The sequence below is a fragment of the Lissotriton helveticus genome, chromosome 1_1 (genome assembly GCF_964261635.1).
Source record: "Lissotriton helveticus chromosome 1_1, aLisHel1.1, whole genome shotgun sequence".
Taxonomy (NCBI): domain Eukaryota; kingdom Metazoa; phylum Chordata; class Amphibia; order Caudata; family Salamandridae; genus Lissotriton; species Lissotriton helveticus.
The window spans coordinates 831,321,939-831,346,365 of NC_136057.1; the positions used below are offsets into that span (position 1 = coordinate 831,321,939).

A 24,427-nucleotide genomic window follows, 5' to 3' on the forward strand; every position below is an offset into this window, starting at 1 on the left:
AAAAATGCACGGACGGTGTACAAAAAAGTGCAAGAGGATGCTAAACGGTCATGGGATGAAGAGCACTGGAGGGAGCTACACCTTGCTAGTAGAGAAAGGAATATAAGCACTTTTTGGGATCTGGTCAAATGGGGTAAGGGGCTCCCCAGGAGAAAACCCATCAATTATGTTCCCCCTGATCTCTAGGTGTCACATTTTAAGACCCAGTTCGCCCTACCAGTTCACGATATTGAGTTGGACCCTTTGATCATCCCTAAAGATATTACACCACTGCACTTCAGCAAAGAAGAGGTTGTAAGATCATTGAACACCATCACAATGGGTAGAGCGCCCGGGCTGGACCAGGTACCAGCCGATTTGTTTTGACATGATAAGGGAGTGTGGGTGCCATACATACAGTCCCTTGCCAATGCCATTGCCAATGGTTCACCCGTACCTGGTACCTGGAAGGGCGCGGAGATAATCCCGATCTTTAAGACGGGGGATTGCTTTGATCCAGGAAATTATAGGCCGATAAGTTTAATAGATTGCATCCAGAAGGTAATAGCTAGACTTGTTTTGATTAGAATCCAAGGAAGGATTGAGGAGGAAGGTATCTTGACACCTCTCCAGGCAGGGTTCGGTACTCATACTCATACCATAGATCAAGATTTTAGATTTGTTTTAATTTATTGGTGGGGAGGGGGTAATATTGAGTGGAGGCATGCTCTTTGCTGCATTTGTCGACCTTAAGTCGGCTTTCGATTTAGTGCCACGTGCAAAAATGTGGAGTGTGTTTGAAGGTCAGGGTATGCCGTTGGATGCACTTGCCTTTTTAATCAAACTCCATGAAGCCAACTTCGCCCAAGTTCGTTGGGGACAGCATGGGAATGTAACAGACAGGTTTCCTATCTCAAGGGGGGTGGGTACGCCAAGGATGTGTATTAGCACCAACTCTCTTTTCACTGTACATTAACAGGGTGATCCAGTATTTCGAGAACCATCCCACTGATGCCCCTAAGTAGGATGGCAAATTGATCCCTCTGCTAATGTTTGCAGATGATACCTTGTTAATCTCAAAAAACCAGCAAGGCCTTCAGAAGGCCATAGAGCGTTTTGAGGTATTCTGCAAGGATTATGGTCTTTCCATTAATGTGAGTAAGACTAAGTTTATGGTGCTCCATAAGCACAAGCTTATAAGAGGGAGGGTGGTCATGAATGGTGCTTTGCTAGAGCAGACCCAAGTCTTCTCATACCTTGGTATTACCCTGGCTCAAAATTGGATTTGAAACCCCACACCAACCAGCTGGTTACCAAACATGCACAACTTGCAGGAGCCCTAATAAAGGAGCTCCACTTGTCATCATCTCAACCAATTGCCCCAGCGTTGAAGATCTATGGTACTAAGATCAGCGCGTCAGTCCTTTATGGGGCAGAGTTGTGGGGGTTTAGTGATCTAGCACCACTAACGAGTGCCCAAAACAAGTTCTTGAGGGGTATTACTGGTCTTCCATCCTCGACGCCATCATTGCCCCTTTTTTATGATTTGGGATGTCAACGCCTTGAGGATATAGCTCGCTATAGACCAGTTGCTTACTGGAGGAGACTGTGGTTAACCCCAGAGCTCTCCCAGTATGCCCGGGCATTCCTCGAAGTTAGAGATGCCGATAGTGCCCACAAAATCCCCTGGATGAGTGAGGCTATGGCTTGAGTCACTTGTGGGAGATTCCTACTGCTAATTCTTTCCCACCTAGAAAGGTTTTTAGAGAGTTGTATTGGACAATGGCCTCTACGCGAAGGTTTAGGAACTGTATAGGCCCTTCGCTCTCAAGAGACTTTATGGAGCTCAAATATGAAGCTGCCTATGAAGGATACTGGGATTTTATTACGCTTCTGAGAGACAGGAAACGGTACCACCAATTTAGGGTGGGAACGCTTCCTGTAAATTCCTTTGTTGCTAAATGGCATGCTAATAATCACCCAAGTTGTCCGTTCTGTCCAACACAGCGGGAAGATATAGCACATATTTTGTTTATTTGCCCAGAGTATACGTTTCCCAGGCACACGTGGTTGAAGCCTATTTGTCTCCAGATGGGCATCACCACTGGTTCCGAGGCCCTTAAGATATTAAAAACAGATTGTTCTGAACCTGTGGCTATGGCTGTCGCCAAATTTCTACACTGGATGTGGGTTATTAGTGCGCGCAAATTAAGCCTACATTAAGATTGGGCGTTTTTAACAAAATATCAATAATTGTCATAGTTATAATCTATTCTGTGATGCTAAATTTATTTTGATCCTGGATCCTTTTTTTAATGTTTTTAATAGCAATGTTATTATGGATGTTTTTAAAGCTAAATTATTTTGTAATGGATGGACTGACTTGGCAATCAAATCTCCTATTGTTTACATTGTATTGATATTAAATAATGGAATGTTCACGCCTCTTTTTAATATGTTTGTCTTTTATGATATGTATGTCGAAATAAAGACTTTAAGAAGATTACATTGGCTGTAATTCATTGGGATAGAGTTCTAAATTAAATGAATAATACTGCACAGTTTGTTTATTTAGTTTAGCAGCTCTCAGGTTCACAGGCAAACTAAAGGGAAGAGAGGGCGTTACACTACATTAACTAAACAGAAAGAGGTAGAAAACAGACACAACAAGCATTGGCATAGCCAATAGGTCCCACCTTTGGGATCTTATAAGTATTTAATTATGGAGCACAATATCCTTGGCTACGTTTGATTCTTTCACTGATTAGTAAAATGGCTGGTTGCACACAAATCTTTCCCAGTATGTACCATTGCATTCATCCCCAGAGAATGGTTAAAACCCCTTGATGCATCAGCCCCCTTTTCCAGCGAGTCAGTATTGACAGTAGGTAAATTGCCAAACACGCCAGGCTTTAAACATTCAATGCAAGGATGTAGTGATAGGTATAAGTGAAAAGAGTGCTGTCACCAGACATTTAGGATAGTGGTGAAAACATGACACCAGACCTTTGGAAAACATGGAACGCAATGTAACTTGTAATGCTGCTGCAAAAAGTTCTTACCAAGTTCATCAAAATTTGGAGTGATATTGTTTGTATACGCAGTGATTCAGCTACGGATGTGAAAACTTTGCCTAATCAATACCTGAGCTAAAGTGCTTCCCTGTAAGAGATCCTTGCCACTTGCTAGATGGTATGCAGAAAGCATTTTTACAATCTTCAGAGTTAATGAAGAATGCTATTGACTTTTTAGTCCATTCTGTTGCACTGTTTTATTATCCGTGGGAACTAAACACTAATATTTCTCATTTTGTGCTTTGTGTGGCATCAAAGAAAGTCATCCCAATTGTGTCATTTAGCTGGTGGTTCTCAGTCCTAGAGGCAGTGAATGCTATATTGTCCATGTGGCAACTGTTTACAGAATTTGTGCTGAGTGATGATGCCAAAGGCAAGAATTGTGAGGATCTTCGGTCGAATATTGATAGTGATGTAAAAAAAAAGTACACTCTATTGCATTCATAGATATTTACAGGAAAATATGACAGCTGTAGTGAATATAATAAAAAAAAACTAGAGTCTGAAAACGGCCTTGTATCCCAAGTGTTCAGCATAATTGGTGTAGATGTGAAACATCTCCTTGAGAGTAGGCTAGGCCACACGTTTAGTGACTTTGGCACTGCAACATTTTCCATGTTAGAGAGCTTGTCACTTGGTAAACAAAGAAATGTTGAGGAGCAACTCAGGAAATTTTATTTTACAATGTATGAGAAAGGGATTGCAATGATGCATAGAAAGGTCCTTCACCAACCATGGCATTTAAAGTCAATGAAGCCTAGATATGTAGCTTTGACACCCGAATCATTACATATTACTTGCTACTCTCAGCACCAAGACGCCTCGGCATTCGTGCACTCTATAAGTTTATACTTGCTTACTTACTTACTTCAGGTGAGCCAGTATTGGCATAGAAAGAATGGTCAGTAACCACAGTTAGCAAATTGTGTACTGGCTGTTTTGGTATTGCCCGTCTCAAGTGGCAATGATGAGAGGACCTTTTAACAGATAACGGTTTACATGGAAAGGAAAGAGTAAGTGCGAACGACCAAAGACTCACTGAAGAAGTATGGTATGGTGTACTTCAATAGGTTTGAGTTGTAAAAATATATTTGGACCTCATATACACTGTACATACACTGTCTATATACCATGCACTATCAGTGCAGAAAGCAAGCAATAATAAAAGCAAAACGTTGCATAAACACAGAGAAAAAAAAACAGTTTCTGTTGTTTTTAATGGAGCAAAAATGTGTAACCACCGATAACAACTGCTTTTTAAGGTATTGAAATCAATTAAAAACACTGAAAAAACCCCACCAGAATTTACCAAAAATAGAAACTGAAAACAGGAAAGCCTAGACATAAATAAGGAGGTTTGACTCAGATACCTACATTTCAGATTGACCTGCATGTAATTCACATAGTTATAAAAATCCAAAGCCAACCCTAAGACAGTCAGTAAGCTAAAATAGCAGGTACAGCTTTAACCATAAATGAGAAAAACGAATCATGAGGTACACCACAAGACACATTTTGTATCTCAGATTAAAATGGTACTGTTCTAGCAGCTTCCCACCCATCTAAACAAAAAAGTAACCCAGAACTAATTTGTGCACAGGTAGATGGTATATATATTCAAATAGAAAAAAACTAATACAGTGTTAACCATAAACCCTCAGTGAGTCTTCTCCTTAGTCAAGGTCAGGGAAGAAATTAGTCTCCCTTTCACTTCATTTCCTGAGCAAGCTCAGAGATCATTCATCATAACGTGGTCTCCAAAATCCACGCAAGGCCTTTCCCCACTGGTAAAGATTTTAAATGGACAAACATACATCCAGACCGGAGGATTCCTTTAGATTCTCCTTTTGGGTCACTGGTCCCTTGCCAAGACCATACTCTCTTTATCTTTGACTTCTCTGGTCTAGTTGAGCTGGGTCTACATTACACTGTACAATACCCTGTCCTGTCACCAGTAATGACAGAAACCACAATTGTGTTGGGGGAAACAACCAAGACACTGTATTAGGGTTAATTAAATATCAGGGTATCACAGGCTCCCATTCTAAAGTAATACAATCCAATAAGATTTCTACAGAAATAAGTTAAGTATTATGACACCTAGCTGCATTCTCCCAAGTACAGACCAGTAAAACAAATGAGAACTAATTAATGGTTATCCAGCATTCTACTCAGCAAAGAAAGTACTTCTTAAAGCACATGGTGCATATGTTGATTGAGGAAGAATTTTATTGTAGATTATTTAGATTACTTCACTTACGCTTTTTGTGTATGAGGCGCTTTTTGGGTGCTGGACTCTGACTGTTTGATTCACAATTTCATGTTAACTTTTGTGTGCTAGTGTTTAAAAGTGCCTCTGTGAGAAATACACGACATTTAATTTTCCAGCTCCTGTTTAGCATCACAGACCGTGGGACGACCCCGGGACAGTCACACCACATAAGTTAAATTTGATCCAGGTGCGCTTCTGGACCTCAAGGACAAATGCAATCACAATGGGGTCACAAGTATTGGTATGTTCACAGAGGGCACCTGTGTGCTGCTACTCCTACATTTGAACTACCATTAGTGAGAAAACTAAAACAAAAATCATGCATTCTTTACATAATTTCTAGAACAAACCGATGATCCCAGAAGCTTACCTGAACAAAAATGTTACATATATTTGTTAGATCTTCAGCAAATGTTTCCATTCTCTGCTCCTTGGATAAAATGGCTTCCATTTTCATCATCCAAGAGCTCACAAATACATAATATGACTGGACATCTCTGAAAACAAAGACAACTGAAATTAACAAAAAATACAAGGACTACATATACTACAATGTAATGTGGCTTATTAAAGGCACACCTGTTAAAATTTCCGAGCTGCTTGTCTTAGTGTTATCACAAATCCCACTTCCTACCACTCCTCACTATGCTTGCCTGGCACCTATTCTTCCACTCAACGAAGTAGATCATTCACATACAGAAAGATCTGCAGTACATATCAGATGGTGTCTGCGCTGTATACCTTTCATTCATTTGCCAGAATTTGAAGTGCCACTATGCCACTTTCCACACCTAAATATTAATGTGTCAGTTGCCAACTACCATGCCATGATAGAGCCAAGTTAAGGAGCATATTGTCCATTCATAGCCAGCATCGACATTACCATCCCTGGCTATCATATTCTGAAACCTCTGTTCCATGATTGCATCACTGTCCACGCTATTGTTAAAGTGCCTGGGTTCCATGGTCACCCTTACATTGATTACAGAAGCACCTCCACTTCCCTAGCAAGTTCATTTACAGGAACGATAAATGCCATAAATTACAATAAGGAGCTCAGGTTCTGCATACCCATTTTGTCCATGATGCTGCCATTCCCCTTGTGGGGTCACCTCTGTCGCACAGCTGTGCACATGGCATCAGCAGATATGCCACTATGCTGACATGATTGCACTTTGCCCTCATTCAGTGACACTCCTGTGCAAAATGGTGATCCTGAGGACCACCTGGCACTGTTGTCTTCCAACAATATTAAACCAATAAGCATAATAAGAGCTGCTTAAGCACAGCTGACATGAACGCATTGGCTGAGAGTAGAGGAGACCACCCTTGACACCAATGGGATAAGTGCCATTTTGCAAGTATACCAGCCATTGCCAGCCATTGATGAACATCACTGTATTAAGAAGCCCTGTGAAATTTCACCTGAGTATCAGAGTATATAAACCAAATAGAAAAGTGGTAAGCAATCATAGACTGAAAAAACACATCCTGAATCTTTTAGTGCAGTCTATACCCAATCCATAAATGTAGGTGCACAACTTTGGGTCTTATTGACGTACTCGGTGTGAACAGAGTCAATGAACTATTGTATGCAACAACCTATTGTATGCAACCGTTATCACCTGTCCATCTCAGTTAAAAGAATGTCCACCAGCAAAGTGTACATACTGCAACTGCGCACATTAGGACATTTAATGTTTTGATTACATATCAAATTATTTTCCTTCCTTTCTCCTACACAGCAATGTTAGCATGGTTCTATAAAAACTCCAGACCACCTAGACGATTTTCCGTATTCTGCACTCCTGAGGCATATTCTCTCAATGAAGTTTGGAGTAGCCACAGCTTTGGTGTATATAGTGAGTTTTGCAATTCACTTTAATTTTAATTTTGGAGTGCATAAAACTGTAAACTCTATGTTTTGTTATGTCGCACTCTTAAACATACCAAAATGCTTCTACCTTACTATACAAGCAGTGTAAAGTCTGGATAGTAGATGAGCGGCCAAGTCCCATGGAAAATATATTTCTCCCCAACTTCTTTAACAATGTAATCTTGGGGGGAGTGGCCAAGCTGGTAACCAAGATGGCCGCATGGCATTGAAGCTCCGCCAAGCATTGCACGCAACATACATTTCATTGTATACTCAACTATTTAATTATGGGCTCATCACTGTTGCCGGAGCTATTCTACCCATGCCAGAGGGCAAACCCCACTAAGCTGGATCTGGATGCAGCTCCCACCTGGCATTTTCTTGCGACAATCCGCCCATCACGTCCTGATGCGGCCTTCAGAGGTCCTGCGAGGACAGGGCCCTCGGGTGAGCCTGAGGATGAGGTCGCGGAGTGTCCAGTGCGGGGGGCCTGTGCTTCTGTCAAATGGTTGCCGGATAGCGCTTTACCTCCCAAGAGTGCCCTGGGTGTGGCCTACCTGTATCAAGGCTAACCAGGGCACTGCAGATGCACACCCAGTCTACTGCTTGACGATATCCAGGCATGCGGCTCGTTTCTAGGCTCGCTGAGGATCCACCATTCCTCTGAGGCTCCCGGCTGGACTTGACTGGAAGAGCGGCCGCTGAGCGAATCTCAGGCCCTGGAGACGGGACCGGTGCCTGCCGATCGCAGGACGACGGCTCTGCACAGAGGTGAGGAGTCGAGTCTTGAATAAGTGAGATGCTATGACTAGGCCGCCATATCCTACACTGCCCTGCCTCCCTTTTTGTGCTACAATTTGCTGCATCAACCAGACCACGCCCATATTTCATTGTGCGGCTGCTGCTGAAATCTGGGAAATTACTGGCCTCCCTCTTGCTCTCACACCTGCTTGGGCTGCTTAGGGGCTCTTCTTTTGCTACACCATCAGTATGGCCTTGAGTGACTAACAGTGAGCCTCCTTAGCTGGTGAACTCTTCCCTCTTCCTCCATCTGCTGTCAACCTACAATCCATAGCGCTGGCGGCTGTCTGTGAGAGCCTCTACACGTGGCTCAGCATCTTGACATGCTTCTCTACACATTGTTTTAACCATATTGCTCAACCAAATTGAATGCAGTAGCTCGTGCTTGTATTAACTCCATCCAGTGCCACTGCCTGCTGCTCCTCCTGCAGCCACCTCAGCTTTTCTGCCAGGCTATTCCCTACTGCCTCTTCTCCTTTGGCTGCTCTCATTTGTGCTAACAGTTCCTGCGTTTGCTTCCAAAACTATTTATTTTTCAGACATGGTGTACACTCTACAATGGGACGCAGAGATCTTTAGCAAAAACAACTCCCCTTCGAACCAGCTAAGACTCCGTGCAGTCAACGTTCACCCTCCGGCTCCACTAGCACCTCGGAACATACAATGGCCGACCGGCCATCAGATGGCTTTGCCATGATTATGACCGAACTTCGAGCCTGCTTTAAGGCAATTGACTGCAATTTGATACTCTAACATATGGCTAATCACAAACATTTTCCAGGGGGGGGGGGGGTTTGGTCTTTGGTGTGACTGAGGGCCGCACTGATGCAAACAGGGTGGTGGAAGTGGGGGTATAGCAGGTGCAGGGGAAGAAAAGCATGTACATCTAGTGGCTGACCTGAATTGCACAATGTGGAACTGGGTAACCTGGGGTGCAGTAAACCCTAGTTATTTCCATTGTTTAGCAGAAATTACCTCTAAATAAATGCTTGCTGTTTATTTAAAATTTTATAATGTTAGTGCTGAGTCCAGTAAACAGCAACCCAGTGCTACTGTTGCCCAGAGGGCCACATGTAAAGGAGAGGAGGGCCGCATGCAGCCCCAGGTTGTATTTTGAGTATCACTGCTCTAGCACAACGTTTTGATGCCATGTCTGAATGACTCAACTGTCATAATGTGAAGCTCAATGGTGCGGAGCACAGAATCTCGAAAACAAACTACTGCAGCTAAACACGAGGACTTGGAGGCGAGGTCCCGCCGTAATAATATCTGTATATCTGGCATATTGAAATCCACCAACAAGGGACTTACGGATGTCTTCGTGGAACATCTTTTAGTGGAGCTGTTTGACAAAGTCTTTTATTGATATCTATGTGGTCGAAAGTGCACATCGAACAGTTGGTCCCCAGCCTGTCCCTGGGACACCACTGCGGCAGATTATTGCTAGCCTCATAAATTTTAGAGACGGTGACACTGCATTACAATTGGCCCGAGACAAAGGTTCGCTGCAATATCAAGGATCCGCAATTTCACTTTTTACAGACTATTCACCAATGGTTCAAGAGGCTCCTCGCAAATTCTGGAACATTAAATGCACCCTCCAAAAGATGGGGCTAAAATATGGAATGCTCTATCCTGCACGTCTCCGGGTGAAACTTGATGGTCGTCACTTTTTTTTCAACACTACCACGGATGCTGAACAATTTTGTAAGATGCATTCCTCTGGTAAATCCCCACCTATTGGAGGTCCTGATGCTGCCGACTTTGCTGTCCTGGCACCTTCTTCACTTGGTGCACTGCCGCCGTAACTTGGCCTATACACTTTGCTGACTTCTGAAAACTATGGAAGGGTGACCATATTCATATGTGCTGTCCCTCCATTGGTACATGCCTTTTGATCCACAAAGTATTGCATTGGTTTCTTCTCTATGATCCTAATTACCCACTTGTTCAATGACCTTACCAATATATACTTATTGTTCTTCCTGGGCTTTTCTCCTCCGGGCGTTGTCACCCTGCTATGGTGTATACCACTATTTTTTTAGCTTTATTTTCTCTCAGGGCTACTTGGGTTCTCCAGCATTTGATTCAGCTGGAGTGGGAGGGAGGTACAGTTGTTTGTTTTTTGTGCTACTCCTTGCTGAAGCCCTTCTATTGCCATGGTATGTCATGACAGGTTTACCCTTACAATTTTTACTTGTATGCTATTTGGGTAGGTGTGCAATGCCTTCACCCACTAGTAGGGACACAGTCAATCCACTATCCTGCATGATATGGAACATCAGAGGTTTGAATAATCCCCTAAAAAGTAAACAGTTCTTCGCTTATTTAGGCCGCCACGGGGTTTAAATGGCCTTCCTCCAGGAAACACATCTATCTCCCGAACCAGATTGCAATTATGCATCCTCATGGGGTATTCATCGTTAATTCTCTAACTATAGTTCCTATTCACGTGGGGGGGTGCATCTAGATACATAGCAGTGTCCCCTTTCAGCTGATACAGGCTGCCTCGTATGCCGCTGTTCGATATTTGTTTGAGATGGGAAAGTTGCCAGGTCGGACAGTGTTGCTTGTCAATGTATAACCACCAAACACCGACTCCCCTGATTTCTTTATCAAAGCATCCTTTCAAATCAGCCAATACCAAACGAACTACATTATACTGGGCAGCAACCTAAATCTTACCAGACAACCAGAGCTTGATTCCACTGGTTCCACAGGAATTACTAGACTTCATCCCCTATGGACCTTCTTGACACATTCTATTTGTCTGACGCATGGCGTAATAAATTCCTGCAGCAGTGCGATTACACTTTTTTACCCTGCCCTGCATAACGTGTGGAGTTGCATTAACCACTGGTACCTATCCCAAGGCACTCTCCTGTTGCTGCATACCTTCGCACACTTTCTCTTGAACATGGCTCCCTCTAACCCACGCTGCGGGAAGCTGTCATCGCAGTATTACTCAAGCCCAACCAACCTCCCTTCCACTGCTCGTTATATTGACCACTGTCCCTTATAAATTACGATACCAAATTACTAGTCAAGGTTTTAGGTACCTGTATTTGTTTATTAATGAATCACAATTTCCCCCATGCAATCTGGTTTTGTACCACACCATTGCACTTCAATTAACCTTAGCACTTTATATGCAGTGATAAATCAAATTTCCCTTATTGGCAGTTGCACTATTACACACCGGAAAGGCATTCGACTCACTTGAAAGGTCTTTTCTCCATGCCACTCTAAAAAAACTAGGCATGCCCAACACCTTCCGCAATCTGATTTGCCTGTGATACAAAGATCCTTTAGCCCGGTTACGCTTAAATGGTACACCCACAGAGCCGCTCCCCTTTCCGCATGGTACCAGACAGGGCTGCCCTCTTTCTACCCCTTTAGTTTTTAATTGCCTTAGACCCTTTAGTCTGTCCTTTACAGGAAAAACATCACTGTAAGCTTGCCTTTATGTAGACGACAATGTTGTTAGTTCGTGACCCTGCAGTCAATTTACCTCCACTTGTTTGCGAGGTGCAGCGATTCGGTGTTTTCTCTGGTATGCATATCAACTGGAGTAAATCCAAATTATTCCCACTTATGGATGCCACTGTGCCTTGCGACCTTGAATTCCGACTAAAATGGAGCACAGACTCTGTCAGATATTTAGGCATTCATATACACAGGGAACATTTAGAAATGATCTGTTACAACTATGGACTCACCCTGGAAAAACTTGCAACACAAGAGGAGCGATGGATTAGCCTTCCGTTGGGCATGGCGGGCACTAAGCAATCATTAAAATGGTTATGTTGTCTCGCATTCTCTATCTTTTTTTAAATACTTCCATTGCCCTCACCAGTAGTTTTTTCACCTCCCAGTGCAGGTTACTCATTCGGCTTATATGGTCCAGTTCCCGGCATCGCATCCGTTGGATGTCCTCACACTCCCTTATGAACGCGGTGGATTTGGAGTCCCTGACATCTAACTTTATTTTTACGTAGACCAAGCACATTATGCTTTTTATTGGTATTACCCGGTTGCCCTTTCTTAAACCTGAGAGGGCACAATTATCGCAACTCCTACTTTCCACCATCTTGCTTCAAGTCTCCCGTGCGACTCAAATACAATACAGATGCTTGGCACTACACGTTGGGCATGATTTAAACTCCTTCGCTTTCTTGGTGGGGATACTCTTTATTCTCCGCATATACCACTTCAAAACACTCACGCTTGAGCAACTGGTACAGCGTACTCTTTGAGCACACGACTTGCTGGTGGGTCGCGGTCCACCTGTTTAAAGATAGCATGCTCAAGCCCAGTTCCTCAATGGCTAAGGAAGAACAATTGACTACAATGGACAGATTTACACTCCATCATTCACACAGTACATTACGGGCTGTGTTACCTGCCTACCCAACTGAACTTAAAGATTTCTTAGCACTCTTGTTAATGATCCCATCAACAGATAATAGTCATCTTGTTTCTAAATAATATCACACTTGCTTACAATTAAAGCCTGCCGAGTGGAGAGCTATGGCTGCATGGGAACGTGACCTAGGTATCCCAATTTAGGATAAGGTTTGGTAGTACTGCTGTATGCAGACTAAACGGGCAACCACCGGCATAAACTATTACATTATAAATATTTCTACAGAGCCTATACAACCCTTGAAACACTGCCAAAATTTGACCCCACTAGATCCCACCATTCCCGAAATGTCAAGTAGATCATGCTGATTTCCTCCACTTGGCATGGATCAGAGGGGTGATAGCATCCTTTTGGAAGGACATTTATTCCACTCTTATTCTTATGGTAGAAGGTCCACTTTCTCCTGCCCCCCTGGTGGCTTTATTAGGGTATGTTAAGCCATTACCATTGGGGGTGTGGCCAAGCAGGCTACGATGGTGGTCGTGCCTTGCTGAGGTTCTGCGACAGACGGGGGCACTTATACTGTTTCCAGCGTCAATCCCTGGAAATAAGCACAGTTCCTGTAATCGGAACCCGAGGGTCATCCAACAATGCTCAGCTACCACGGAGGTGGCATCGCCATTAGGGAGAACCGGGCCCGACAAGACACCCGGTGACAGGAGACATGATGTCGGTGACCAGCGGCGTCGCCTGAGGCCCCGGGGAGAAGGACGCGACTTGGGTGGTCCAATCGGCGGTGAGAAGAGGTAGCCTCCGCACCAGGTGTCTTGCGCCCGGGGGTCGAGAAGCCACCGCACACCCCCGCACCGAGGGGAACGATCTCGGCGAGTGTAGTGCGCCAGAACCTGCACGGGGACATAGAGCAAAGCGACAAGTTGGCACCAGGCTAAGCGGCGGCAGACGGTGGAGCGGGACCGCTACTTCCCTTCGTGCCGCAAGACACGGGGGCACCTGTACAGCTGCGGCTGCCTTGCGGTGGCCTGCTGAGTCCCGCGCTGGAGCGGGGGCACTGGGCAAGCATCAGGGGCTCTGGACGCAGTGAGTTGTGTGGCGTGGGGCCCTGGGCGGTGCGTGCCTGACCTTAAGATGGCAGAATAGTACCGCATTTGCCAGCCAGCAGCCCGGAGAAACGTCGAGAAAGGCCAGGTTCGGAACCCCGCAGACTGCATATCCCTGCCCTACACCAACACCATTGGGCAGGGACGGAGGTAGAGCTCAGCCCGCATAGCGCGGACGAGGGGAGAGACACCACAGACAGTGAGTGGTGAGAGTGGTTCCCCCCACCCCTCCAGAGCTGGCAGATATCGGGGGGCGCCTGGACCGGGCCGTCTGGGCGACGCGACTCAAGGGGAGCCAGCCCCTGACCACAGTCGAGGGAGTGATCCTCCCAGGCCCAGCAGCTGAAACGCACGCATCAGCCAGCTACCCAGGCAGGGGGTAGGGTTTATTACCCCCCCGCCGTCCCGAGGACACAATGGGAAAGCCCCGACACACACAGCCTACCGTGGTGCCAGAGACGGCGCCTGAGAATATGCCACACCCCAAGACAGCGACTGCGTCGACCGTAGCCCCCCTGGAGCAGTCGATATCGGACAAGTTGGACCGCGTTCTGGCCGCCATTGAGCACTCCCGAGTGACCATGGAAGAACGACTGGGCACTCTCGCGACAGACATCAGCCTAGTGAAGGACGACCATCGGAAGTTGGCGGACAAGGTCAACGAAGGGGGAAAGATCATAGCGGACATGCAGCCTCTGCTGAATGACAAACAAAAGACAATCAGTGCTGTCCTGACCCGCCTGTCCACAATGGAGGAACGCATGACTGATTTGGAGGGGCGGTCTCGACGCTGTAATATACAGGTCCTGGGCCTGCCGGAAGGTATCGAGGGACAAGACCCGGTAAACCACATGGAGGAGTGGGTGAAATCCGTCACCCCGGAGACAGACCGGTCGGCGTTCTTCTCCATCGAGCGCGCCCAAAAAGTTCCCGCGCGCAAGCCACGACCCGGAGCTCCACCCCGACCGATGTTGGCGAAATTCCTCCACTTCAGGGACCTGGATGCAGTACTAAGAGCCGCAAGACGATCTGGCCCACTACGGGTGGAAGACAAACTAGTGATGGTCTTCCCGGATTATGCTCGGGCGGTCCAGCAGCAAAGGTCGTTATTCCTGGAGGTGAAGCGAAGGTTGAGAGCGAATGACATTCAATACTCCCTGTTGTTCCCAGCAAGACTTAGAGTCATCTACAAGGATTCAACCTTGTTTTTCACCTGTGCAGAGGAAGCTCGGGACTGGGCGGATATGCACTGTCCGCGACTTCCCGGTCCCGGACCTGAACGTGGGCAGAGACACAGGCCGCCGCGACCCAGGAACCATAGGCAAAACAGGGGGCGCACGGGTGGGAACACCATGACACGCAGCTCCGCATCCAACTCACCGGACTTGGAACTCATCATGCAAGAACGCCGGGAGGTCCTCCGAGCAGTCTCATCACTACAGACCTCGCCACGCTCGAACGACGCGGAGGGGGCCCCACGGTTGTTCTCCGCAGGGGAGGACGACAGCGACGGATCATCATCCAAAGGGGACTCAGTCACCTTACCAAGAGTTACGCTTCAGACGGCAGATCTCATCAACTGAAGAGCGATTAGAGACCCACATTGCAGTATGTCGGAGTAGCATTACTCCCAACCCCTGACAGCACCCGTCCATAGGAGACCCTTCACCCGGGTAAGCCAGGGACCTCTACTGCAACCCTGAGGCCCACTCCGGGTCTGCGCACTTCAGGGTTCCGCACTTCGCAGGGACCAGATGACGCACACTAATCCTGCTTACCCCAGTCCGCGTGCCCCCTCGCATGCACGCACCAACACCCCCATGGTTATTAATTGTTCGTCGACGCTCTCCACTTTCTGGAGGGCTAGTTTGGACGTATCGCCCAAGGCGTTAGGTCCCCTGTATTGTGACAGTTTCCCGACCACAGTTCTCAGTTCACCCACCCCAGGCATCATGACCTCTAGTTCCACCCCATATGTAGGGCAGGGGCACATTCATAACACGTCGCACAGCCTCATCTACAACACCCACCAACCCGGGACAGGGGATCGGACACGGACACGGACCGAGGACCAGCCGAAGACGGTATTGAACCCACCAGGGCACATACAGAGGTCAGGTTTTGAACTCTAAATGTGCAAGGGATGCACATGGCCAAGAAGCGCAATGAGATATATGCGTACATTAAGCGGCAGCAGGCGCAGATTATATCCCTTCAAGAAACACACCTCACGAGGGAGGAACTGGGTAGGTTGCAGAGGAAATGGAGGGGCCTTTTTTGCGGTACCACGTGCTCAGCTTTCGCAAGAGGGGCACTAATCTGGATTCGTCCCGGAGTACCTTTCAGGGAAGCTGGCAGAAAAGTAGATCCCGAGGGCCGGTATGCACTACTGGAGGGGTTACTAGACGGGCCGCCCATTCTCATGGGCAGCATCTATGCCCCGAATATGGATCAGACGCCATTCTGGGGGATGTTGACAAGCACACTGGCAAGCCTCACTCATTCCCCATGGATACTGGGAGGGGATTACAATTGCTCCATGGACATAGCATTAGATCGGTCCCCACCCCCCCCCCCAAACACTCCCCAGCCCACGTGCACACTGCTGCTTTTCGGGCCTGGGTGGCCCACTGGTCCCTCACAGAAGCCTGGCGCCACATCAACCCAGCCACCAAAATTTATTCCTTCCACTCGATCCCACACAATCTGTGCATCCGCTTAAACCGCTTTTTATGCACGCAATCTCTTCTACCACGCGTCACCCACTCAGGCTACCTGGGCAGGGTGGTCTCGGACCACGACGCGCACACAGTGTCCCTTGCATGGCACCCACCCACACCGCCGATACCCACGTGGCGTCTCCCCAAAGACTGCCTTCAGGACCCGGTGTTCAAGAATGAACAAGCCGACACCATCCGCCATTACTTTGAAGAGAACAGGGGTACCGCAGCTACTAGATCCCTGGAATGAGATGCATTTAAGGTATTCTTAAGGGGCGCATGTATCTGACAGATCACAGGGGTGAAGCAGATCCTGGAGAGGGCAGTACATACTACAGAACAACAAGTAGCGCAGTTATCTAAAGAGGCAGATCGGCGAGCGGTCTCCCCCGCACGACTAGCAGAGGCCAAATCCAAATACGAGGAGGCGTGTGCGGATCTGCGGCGATATAATTTCCGCACCTACACCACCAGAGCCCACAGCGAAGGAGACCGGGCCGGCACCCTGCTCATCCGTCAGGACACACAAACACAACCGATCACTGGCATCCGGGACGCTGCGGGGGCGCTGGTCTATGCACAAGCGGATATAGTCTTGGCCTTTTATGATTATTACACCACACTGTACCGGGAGACAACACCAGATAGGGAGGGCCATATACGACGCATACTACACACATAGGCTCTGACCCAACTCACAGACGAGGAACGAACGGCGCTCGATGCTTCGATAACGGTGGCAGAAATTAAACTCACCATCCGCCGACTCGCTACAAACAAAGCTCCGGGTCACGACGGATTCCCGGTCGAACTCTATACCACATTTATACAGCTGCTGGCCCTCCACAGCTCGACACGGACTTGCGGGAAGCCTTAGAGGTGGGCCTGCTACCCCAATCGATGCGGGCTTCCACACTGGTGACGGTCCCCAAACCCGATCTGGACCCTTTGCTTCTCCCGTCCTACCGGCCAATAACCCTGCTGACCACAGACTGCTAAATTTCAGGGCGAATCCTGGCGGACAGGCTTACGGAAGTTCTCCCCAGCTGATCCATCCAGATCAGAGCGGGTTCATCCCCGGGAGGAATACCTCTCAGAATCTCCGCCGGCTGTTCCAGGTCCAGGATGGGGTGAGGGGTAGGTTTCCAAGGGCGACGTGCCTCGTCCTGCACCTTGAGAAGGCGTTCGACACCCTGATTTGGCAATATCTTTTCGAGGTGCTGCGAAAAGCGGGCGTGGGACCCCACTTCCTTGCATACACTCGGCTGTTATATACCGACATTACTACCAGGGTAAGGATAGGGCATTCGGTCTCCCCTCCCATTCCGATCCGGCGCGGTACACGCCAGGGGTGTCCCCTGTCCCCTGTCATTTTTGCCCTTGCAATGGAGCCGCTGGCGGCCCGACTGCGGGAGGCGGGACAGAGTTGGGGCATTCCGTTGGGTGGGAGCGTGCACTGCGTCTCCCTCTATGCGGATGACCACCTCATCTATGTCAGGGACTTCGCCGCGGACCTTACCACCATCTGGACCACACTCTCGGATTTTGAGAGGGCAACGGGACTACGGGTAAACTGGGAGAAATCCTCTCTCTACTCCCTACACCCGAATACTCCCCACAGGGAAATCCGCCTCAGAGAGGCCTCACTGGCCTGGACGGGGGATTCCCAGAGATATTTGGGGATCAGACTCTACCACGAGTCCCGGGACCTCTTGGTGGGTAATCATTACCGTGCCCTCCGGGGCCTTAAAGGCCAAATCGGTTTCTGGAGGACTTTGCCACTGGCCCCCATAGGTAGGGTCACATTATCGAAAATTATCATGGTGCCTCAACACCTTTATTTCTTCGCAAATGTCCCTGTGGTCCCCCCCCGGTCCTTCTTTCAGGAGCTGAACTCATTGCTGGTGTCCCTGATCTGGGGGCGGGGCCGCTTCCGCGTGGCCCTCTCGACTCTGCAGCTACCTCGCGACGGGGGAGGTATGGGCGCCCCCTCATTTGAAGCCTACTTTTTGGCGGCACAGCTACAGTGGCTGTCGCGTTGGACCGCACAACGTAACCTGGGAGAAACGATGTCCCAAGGCGGGCAACTGGCGGTCTCAGAACTAATCCGAATGCTACTCCCGGGCACTAAGCCCGACCCAGCACATCCACTGTTGGTGAAAGTGGCTAGGACCTGTGCGATGCGGATCCATCGCATGTCCAGGGGGTCGCCGGTGTATTCCCCTTTGTTGCCTCTAGCAGGGCTCTCGAGGGGACCGGAGTTTTACACTACGAGGGACCTTTGGGTTTGGACCGAGCACCAACTTACAGAAACGGAGGCCCTGTTTACTGACGGTCAGATAGCCTCGTTTACGGCCCTGGCCGAGGAGAGAGGGCTCCCGCCCGGTCAATTTCTGCTACAGCGACAACTAGTAGCAGATTGTGGGCGGACCTGGGACCTCAGGGACGGGGAACCGGGCACTCATCCGGTTGTACATACGCTGCTTCGTATGGGAGCGGGTAGACACCATATCACGTGGATATATAAATCCATCATCGAACTTACACAAGTGTCATTATCAAGATTGCGCCTCCGATGGGAGGAGGATTTCAGACGTAGTCTCCCATGACAGGGAGTGGGGGACGGCCCTAGAACATCATAAAAAAGTGTCCCGCAACCAGCGATTCAAGAATGTTCAGTTCAACGTATTACATCGCGCCTACCTCACACCAGCACGGCTTAAGCGCTTCTACCCGACATCCCATTTTGAATGCCCCCGATGTAAAACCCCGAACGCCCCACTCATGCACATGTTTTGGTCCTGCCCCGGCATGCAAACCCTGTGGACGACTGTACACACTACACTGCAAACAGTCACTGGCCTCACAATGCTCCACACGTGGGAAGCCTGCGCCCTCGGTATCTTTAGACGCAATAAAAAAAATAAAGTGGAGACCAAGTTTGCACTCTTAGCTATACTGTTAGCGAAACATAGCATAGCTATGCATTGGCGCGCGACTGAGGGTCCCCATATTGCGGCCTGGTGGGGAGCGGTAAAGCAATGGGCCGCAGCCGAGGAAGACCTTATCCGCCAGGAAGAAGCCCACTGCATACGCCGACGCCCCATATCCCAAGATTGGGCGACACTTCTGCATAGCTTTCAACAAGCACACCCCGCAGGTATTGACCCAGCGCAGAGCCCACGAGCGACACCAGGCGTGCGCGCCCCCTCCCCGGTCTATGGGCACTCCCCACCCGTCCTGCCAACTCCCTCCTAAACGGCCCTCTTGGATCCACGTTATCATCTGACATGAAACAAGGAGACAGAAGTCTGTGAATAAACGCGGATCATGGTCACACTAGCTCCACTTCTCTGGGACCCCGATGCCCTCCCCTCCCCCCCTCCCCGGCTCCCACCCCCACCCGGTTGTAAGTCCCCGAGTTGAGGTTAGAATTTGGATGGCAATTTCCAGATGCCCAATATGAGGGACTTTGGACTAGAGACAGTCATACACCTCAAAGAACTTCGGTGCACATAACTCTGCATAGTCTAGGAGTCTCCACGGGGCATTTACGGCGAAAGTGGTGAGGGGGACCCTCCCACCTGTTTACCGAGTCACCTGTCAGACGATATACCCCGCCACCGCCAAGCAGAAATATGGACTGCATCGAGAGTACTGTCACAGCCCTGCATCCATTACTTGTATGAATTGCATGAAATGTAAAATCCAAATAAAAAGGTTAAAAAAAAAAAAATGTTAAGCAATTACCATTGGGGCTAAGTCGCCTTACTGCTACTGCTTTCCTTCTAGCTAAACAACAAATTTTGCTTCATTGAAGTGCTCACACCTCCCACCCCCCATGGTGGCGGCCTGACTGAAGCACTTGTCCTACTGTGATACTAATTCCGAATTGTATGCCTCCCTGCAGCCAGCTACATCCAGGCCCCAAGATATTTCGAAACTATCTGTTGTCTACGGAAAATTCTACAGATGATGAAATAACCGAATAAACATTTGTTTTCTTGCCATATGTTAAATTTGTCACTCTCCTGTACTGTTGTCTGACGCCTACTGTGCTGTTTTGCTCATTTCCCCCTTCATTTATGTCTCTTGTTTATTATATTCTTTTATCTTTCTGGTAACCTGCTGTACCACACATGTGAGCGTTGTCTTAAACTTTCGGTAATTGGCTTCACTGTATTTACTTGCTGATTAAACTTTAAAGATTATTTTTTTTAATTATCAATAATCTTAAGTTTAGAACTCTGGCTATTAAGGGCACTGGGTTGTTACCAGATGCCGTTCCTTGATCCAGTGATGTGCGTGCCCATTTGAATAACCCTGGGCGGAGACCTCCGCTATGCCCACGGAGTGTGCGGGGATTTGCCTCCTCAGCGTTCCAGAGAGAAGGCAATCTCCGCACACTCCGCAGCGGAGTTGGCCAGCCCCGCCTCCACCCCCCTACATTAACAATTAATTCTACATTACTTAAACTTAAATTAAAACCATGTACTTGCTATGTGGCGTCCCCAGGCTGCCCTCCTCCTCTTCCTCGCCGTCTGGGTAATTCTTTGCTAAAACTGCACATGCAAGAAATGCGTAAGTGCGGGCGCGCATGCGCAGTTTTCTCAAAGAATTACCCAGACGGTGAGGAAGAGGAGGAGGGCAGCCCTGGGACGCCGAATGCCAGGTAACTGGTTTTAATTTAATTTAAAGTAATTTTTATGTATTATTATTTAAATTTGTTAAGCGCGCGGCTACCCCCGACGGGGGTGTCCCTGCGCTGTAGACAGCTGAACAGCAAAAACACTTATAGGCTAGTGGATGGAAAACAGCCAGGTCCTCAAGCTGCACCTGAACAAGGATTCAGATTCAGTAAGCCGGAGACTTAGCGGTAGACTGTTCCAGAGCTTCGCCGTGACACCGCAAAAGCTCTACCCCCTTTTCTAGAGCGTTGGAAAGGGGGGGGGGGGGGGGGAGCAAAAGGCGGGGGTGGTCAGATCTAAGTGCTCGGGATGAATGCACCAGCTTCAGCCTCTGTCTAAGATAGACTGGTCCTCTGCCATTCAGAGGTCTGAAAGACAATACCAGGGCTTTAAACTGGATGCAGGAGGGAACCGGAAGCCAGTGGAGTTTCCGCAGATGCAGAGTTATTGAATGGCGATAGGGGATTTTACATATCAGCCTAGCAGCCGTGTTCTGCACAATCTGCAGCCGATTGATAAGATATGCTGGTGCTCCCACATATAAGCTGTTCGAATAACCCAGGTGGAAGGTAATGAGGGCATGAATGATCGTCCTCCGAGAATCCATAGGGAGAAATGGGAAGATTTTTCTAATCATACGCAGTTTGCCCAAACATGCGGCGGTGACCTTATTGATTTGGGCCTTTTAAGACGATTAATTGTCAACTAGAAAACCCAAATTATGGCAGATTTAACAGGGGATTTTGAGCTCGGATGGCCACCACACAGAAGGTAATGTAGAATTCATTGTTAATATGGGGGGTGGAGGCGGGAGGCGTAGCGGAGTTCCACAGAGTTTGTTCACAACTCCGTGGACCGCCGCATAGCCCCGCGACGCCCACTACGCCCGGGGTTACATTTGAATAGGAACACTGTAAACAGTTAAACTTCAGTAACAGGATCTCTAATGCCGTTTAGTGTATGGTTCCATGCGTCTCGCCTCTGACTTCTCAAGCAAACCTGAAATTAATATATTTATTACTGTATGTGGTTCTACTTGTGTGATCTTCCACTCTGGCACAAACCAGCTTTAAATCCAGTTCCAGACTGCAGGGTCCTCCAATTGCTAGGTGTCTTTTACAGCACTCAGTCTCCATCCAGCTTAGTCGTCATGCAAGTGAACGATACGTAGTAATCTGTATCAAATCATGGTTACTATGAAATTAGTCTACCTTGCTAATCAATGCCATATTTTTCATTTCAGACCGGAGAAGGTACCAGCTCATCAGTCTAATTTTTCTAAATGCTCTTGGAGAGGACAGCTTCATTAGAAACTATAAAGGACTCCCTTTTGTATTTCTTCTACAGTTTTCCCATATTTAATTTTATTTTGCTTTATACACACTTCAAACGGTTTCACACCTGCATGTTCTGTGAAAAATATTCTAAAGTTACTGTATTTTTTTTTAAGGAGAATGGTTCATAGACGATGATTCACCAAAATGGCAGGAGCAGCAGAAATGACATTACTAACCCTTTGACATTAACGACATCACCGGAAATGTCCCTGAATTGACATGGAATCATCCCAGAACGTGACATCACTTGACCCTAACTCTAATGAAACAGCAGTAATGGACGTCACTAAAGTTCCTTAATAACTGTAGGATTTATTAAACACAGGCAAATATATGGTTTAGATACCACCATTATTAGGACGCGGACATGATCTTTGAAAGTGGTGTGGTGTAATACTTGCAATGAACTGTAGGGAGAGACCAAAGCGGGTAAGCCTGGCCTCTTTTAATGGACTTCAGGGGGTTCTCCCCAGAAAACAGTTTTAAAAAACATGAGGTCAAATGCATTCTGAAGCACAATTATTACATACATTTGCTCAAAAGTAATTGGCTCCCAAGGGGCACTCATTAAATATTGACAACTTTTATGATGTGCCAAGCCAATGAAATCAGATATTCACCAAGAGGTGATCTCGATTTGTTTTAAAAATGTGCCATGGGTGCCTCCATCTATCAAAAAAATACATTAATTGTGTCTGGGCCAGCGTTTTGTCATGGGCGATCCCCATGCCAAAAATTACAATATGCTGGTGCTAGAATGTTGCACTTATCATCCATATAACACTGGTGACCCATCTGTCAAGAAATTACCTCTAGTATGTCAATGCCAGCCTTTTGTCATGTTTCTCTCTCTCATACTCCATGGTTGTACTACTCCCTTATGCCAAGATTTACCTCCAATGTGTTAGCGCCAGCATTTGGGTATATGTGCCCCATACTAAAAACTTCCTAAACTGTTCCAGCCCCAGCATTTTCCAAAGATGCCCTGTGTGCCAAGAATTACATCTAGTATGTCAGTATTTTAAGATGGGTGCCTATTACAAAAATTACCCCCACTCTATTAGTGCAAGTATTTTGTCACAGTTGCCTGCCTTGCTAACAACTGCCTTCAGTGAGCCAGCTCCAGCCGTTTGCCATTGTTGCCTCCATAAGCTAAGAATTACCCTCAGTATGCCAGGGACAATGGCAAATTTGCAAGCAGAGCACCACACTTTCATGCATGCTCAGTTACCTTGACTCACTCATAGTTAGTCTCACTCATGTATGGATGCACTCAATCTCTCTCCCTCACTAATTCTTATTTGTTTGCACTCTCATGCATTCATATTTTGAATCACTCATTTTCTCACACTTGCACTCACTCATTCTGTCCCCAATTATCATGCAATCATTCTCACTCATTCATTGACACTCACGTTCACTCTTATTCTCTCTCATACTTTCTCACTCCCTCACATTCACGTCAACTCATTCATTTTCACAGACACACTCACTGACACTTATTCAAACTCACACTCTCCAACAATTCTCACATCCATTACTTGTTCATTAGAGTGATCTACTCTCTCACTTGCAGTCACTTTTACTGACTCATTCATTTTCACCCTCTGAATTAATCATATTCAATGATTATCAGTGTCATTCATTCTCACTCAGTATGTCACTCACTCACTCAAATTCACTCACAAATGCTTAGACATAGACATTGTCTAATGTAGACACTCTCCATCTCTCCTATATGCGCTCTCTCCCACAAGTATGAACACAACAGACATTGAAAAGCATTTTTATTTACCTCAGCAGGCTGGCAGTGAAAGTCTCGGTCCAACTCCTGGTGCCCCACTTCTTATTACCACAATGGTGAATAATCAAAACTCATTCACTACCAGGGTAATACAAAATGGGCAGAAAACAAGGAGGACGGAGCCCGTAGCCCCTGTGTCCTTGGCACTGATATTGGCATCTCTGAGGGCAGGGGTCGCAACGACAATGCTAGGGGTGGAAAGGTACAAATCTAGGCTCACAACTGCGACCACAGGCTACTTGTAGATAAAGTCTATGGATTGGTTCAGTGGACAAACAACCTTGGAGCAGCATAACTAGCATTCAATACCTCCCAGAATTCATTTTCTCGAGGTTGCCTCTGGATCTTTCTGGGGGAAGCAAGCATATTGGCTGCAATGAGGAGTTTTGACT

The 24,427-nt window shown here is 47.3% G+C and overlaps 1 protein-coding gene across 2 annotated transcripts in view; it reads right to left on the reverse strand.

The window, feature by feature from the left end:
- The window catches only part of WASHC4 (WASH complex subunit 4), a 1,268,393-nt gene that overhangs the window by 898,437 nt on the left and 345,529 nt on the right, over nt 1–24,427 (reverse strand). For both annotated transcript variants that reach the window (XM_078674607.1, XM_078674599.1), the window contains exon 14: nt 5,696–5,822. In XM_078674607.1, coding sequence (XP_078530733.1) covers nt 5,696–5,822 — 127 coding nt within the window. The remainder of the gene's footprint in view (nt 1–5,695; nt 5,823–24,427) is intronic.